Source organism: Vicia villosa, linkage group LG6 (genome assembly GCF_029867415.1).
Source record: "Vicia villosa cultivar HV-30 ecotype Madison, WI linkage group LG6, Vvil1.0, whole genome shotgun sequence".
Lineage (NCBI taxonomy): Eukaryota > Viridiplantae > Streptophyta > Magnoliopsida > Fabales > Fabaceae > Vicia > Vicia villosa.
In genome coordinates this window covers 133,782,572-133,784,139 of record NC_081185.1, presented here as the reverse complement: position 1 = coordinate 133,784,139, position 1,568 = coordinate 133,782,572, and the positions used below count along the sequence as shown (strand labels likewise).

Below are 1,568 nucleotides of genomic sequence, written 5' to 3'. Positions count from 1 at the left end.
AAATTACTATTCATATAATAATAACTTCCAAAATAGTTTTAAAATTATTAAACAATAAAAAAAAGTTGGCATTAATAAAAAAAATGGGATAGTTGCAAATATCTAACTGAGTTGTGTTTCTTAAATCCTTTAAAACCAGTTTCCGTTTCATTCCTGTCACTCATTTCAGTGAGAATATTGATCAAACACCTTGAGCTCTCCTCCAAACAACTCTTCCTCCTCCGTCAACCGCCTTGAAACCATGTTCCTCCGCCATCTAATCAGCAGGCTTCAAGTTCATGATTCTCACAACAAAACTTATCGACGATTTCATTTCCGACGATGAAGAAGAAGGACTCGAATACGAAACTGAAGATGACAGGCCCCATCCCTTCCAAGACGACAGACTACATGAAATTTACCAAGAAGAATCTCGAATTGAATCCGAAGTCGTTTACCGAATCTTCAACGGGAAAGCACATACCTTGAAGCCTAATTCTGGTGAAACTGTTATGATACGTGAAAGTAGTATTGCTGTTGGATTTCATGTGGATGAAGAAGGGGAGTATATTGTGTGGGAATGGCACGGTCACATTCCGAGGTATACTGAAGAGCATCAATATTCTCTTGAGTATATCTATGGGAATTACTTTCAGAGGATTGTGTCTCAAGAGCGTCCTCCTGCACCGCCTCTAATAGATGCAGCGACTGATAAGGGTTTGAAGGACTTGTCTGACGGTGATGTTAATCCCGCCTCTGATAGGATTCTTCATCACAATCTCAACATTGGTTCTGCTGCTTCCAGGTACTCAATTTTAATTTTTATGTCAATGCTATTTATTTTATTTTTTTCTATCTTGTGGAATTTGTTTATCTGTTTTGGTTTGATTAGTTTGGTGTGTTAACGTTTACTGGTATGTATGTATTCAGTTGTTTTTAGTTTGTAAATTCACATGCCATATGCTGTGATTTTTTGTTGCAGTAAATCTCCGGTTGCCAAACCCTGTTGATGTTGTGTTAATGGATCCCTATTGTTGGATGAAGATTGGTCTCCAAGCATTTTAAATTTCCCTAACCCATTTTAAATTTTAAATTTAATTTGAAACGCGGGTCATTTGATCTTCATCCAATAAAATAAAGGTGAATTCTTATCTACCCAACTCAAAAAGTTGGGTAATGTTACCTCCTGTGTAAAATGTCTTGAAAACAACAATCTATTGTAATATTTAATAAATAATTAATTGTGTTAAAATTAGATGGCATCATATGATTGGTTGAATGTACACTACCCATCTTTTTGTGATGGGTAGAGAAGTTGTCCCCTAAAATAAATATACAACTATTAAAATGGTGATTGTATAGAATTTAAAGTGTCTTTATTTTTGTCGTAAACCATGAATTTTGGTAATTTAATGATTTCAAGTGTTGCATAAAAAATCTTGTGTCTCACATGTTACGATTGTGTTTTGAATTTGGATTCTGATATTGGAATGCCAATTGCCTAATTGCAATGATTGCACTGCGTCTTTTTTTTCAACTATAGCAAATGCAAGAATTGCATTGCTAAGAGGGAGATTCTCCCAATATGG

At 35.0% G+C, this 1,568-nt stretch overlaps 1 protein-coding gene across 1 annotated transcript; it reads left to right on the top strand.

Annotated features, from left to right (window-relative positions):
- Positions 1 to 278: 278 nt before the first annotated feature.
- On the top strand, positions 279 to 989 carry LOC131614730 (uncharacterized). Its single transcript, XM_058886288.1, has 2 exons — positions 279 to 784; positions 962 to 989. Exons 1-2 carry the CDS (start codon positions 279 to 281, stop codon positions 987 to 989), a joined length of 534 nt encoding a protein of 177 aa, XP_058742271.1.
- Positions 990 to 1,568: the final 579 nt, after the last annotated feature.

Bases quoted from the DNA above. Each gene is read 5' to 3' on its own strand.
- LOC131614730 (XM_058886288.1), top strand. From the start codon at position 279: ATGATTCTCACAACAAAACTTATCGACGATTTCATTTCCGACGATGAA. The intron at 785-961 runs GTACTCAATTTT...TTTTTGTTGCAG, and splicing joins ATTGGTTCTGCTGCTTCCAG to TAAATCTCCGGTTGCCAAAC.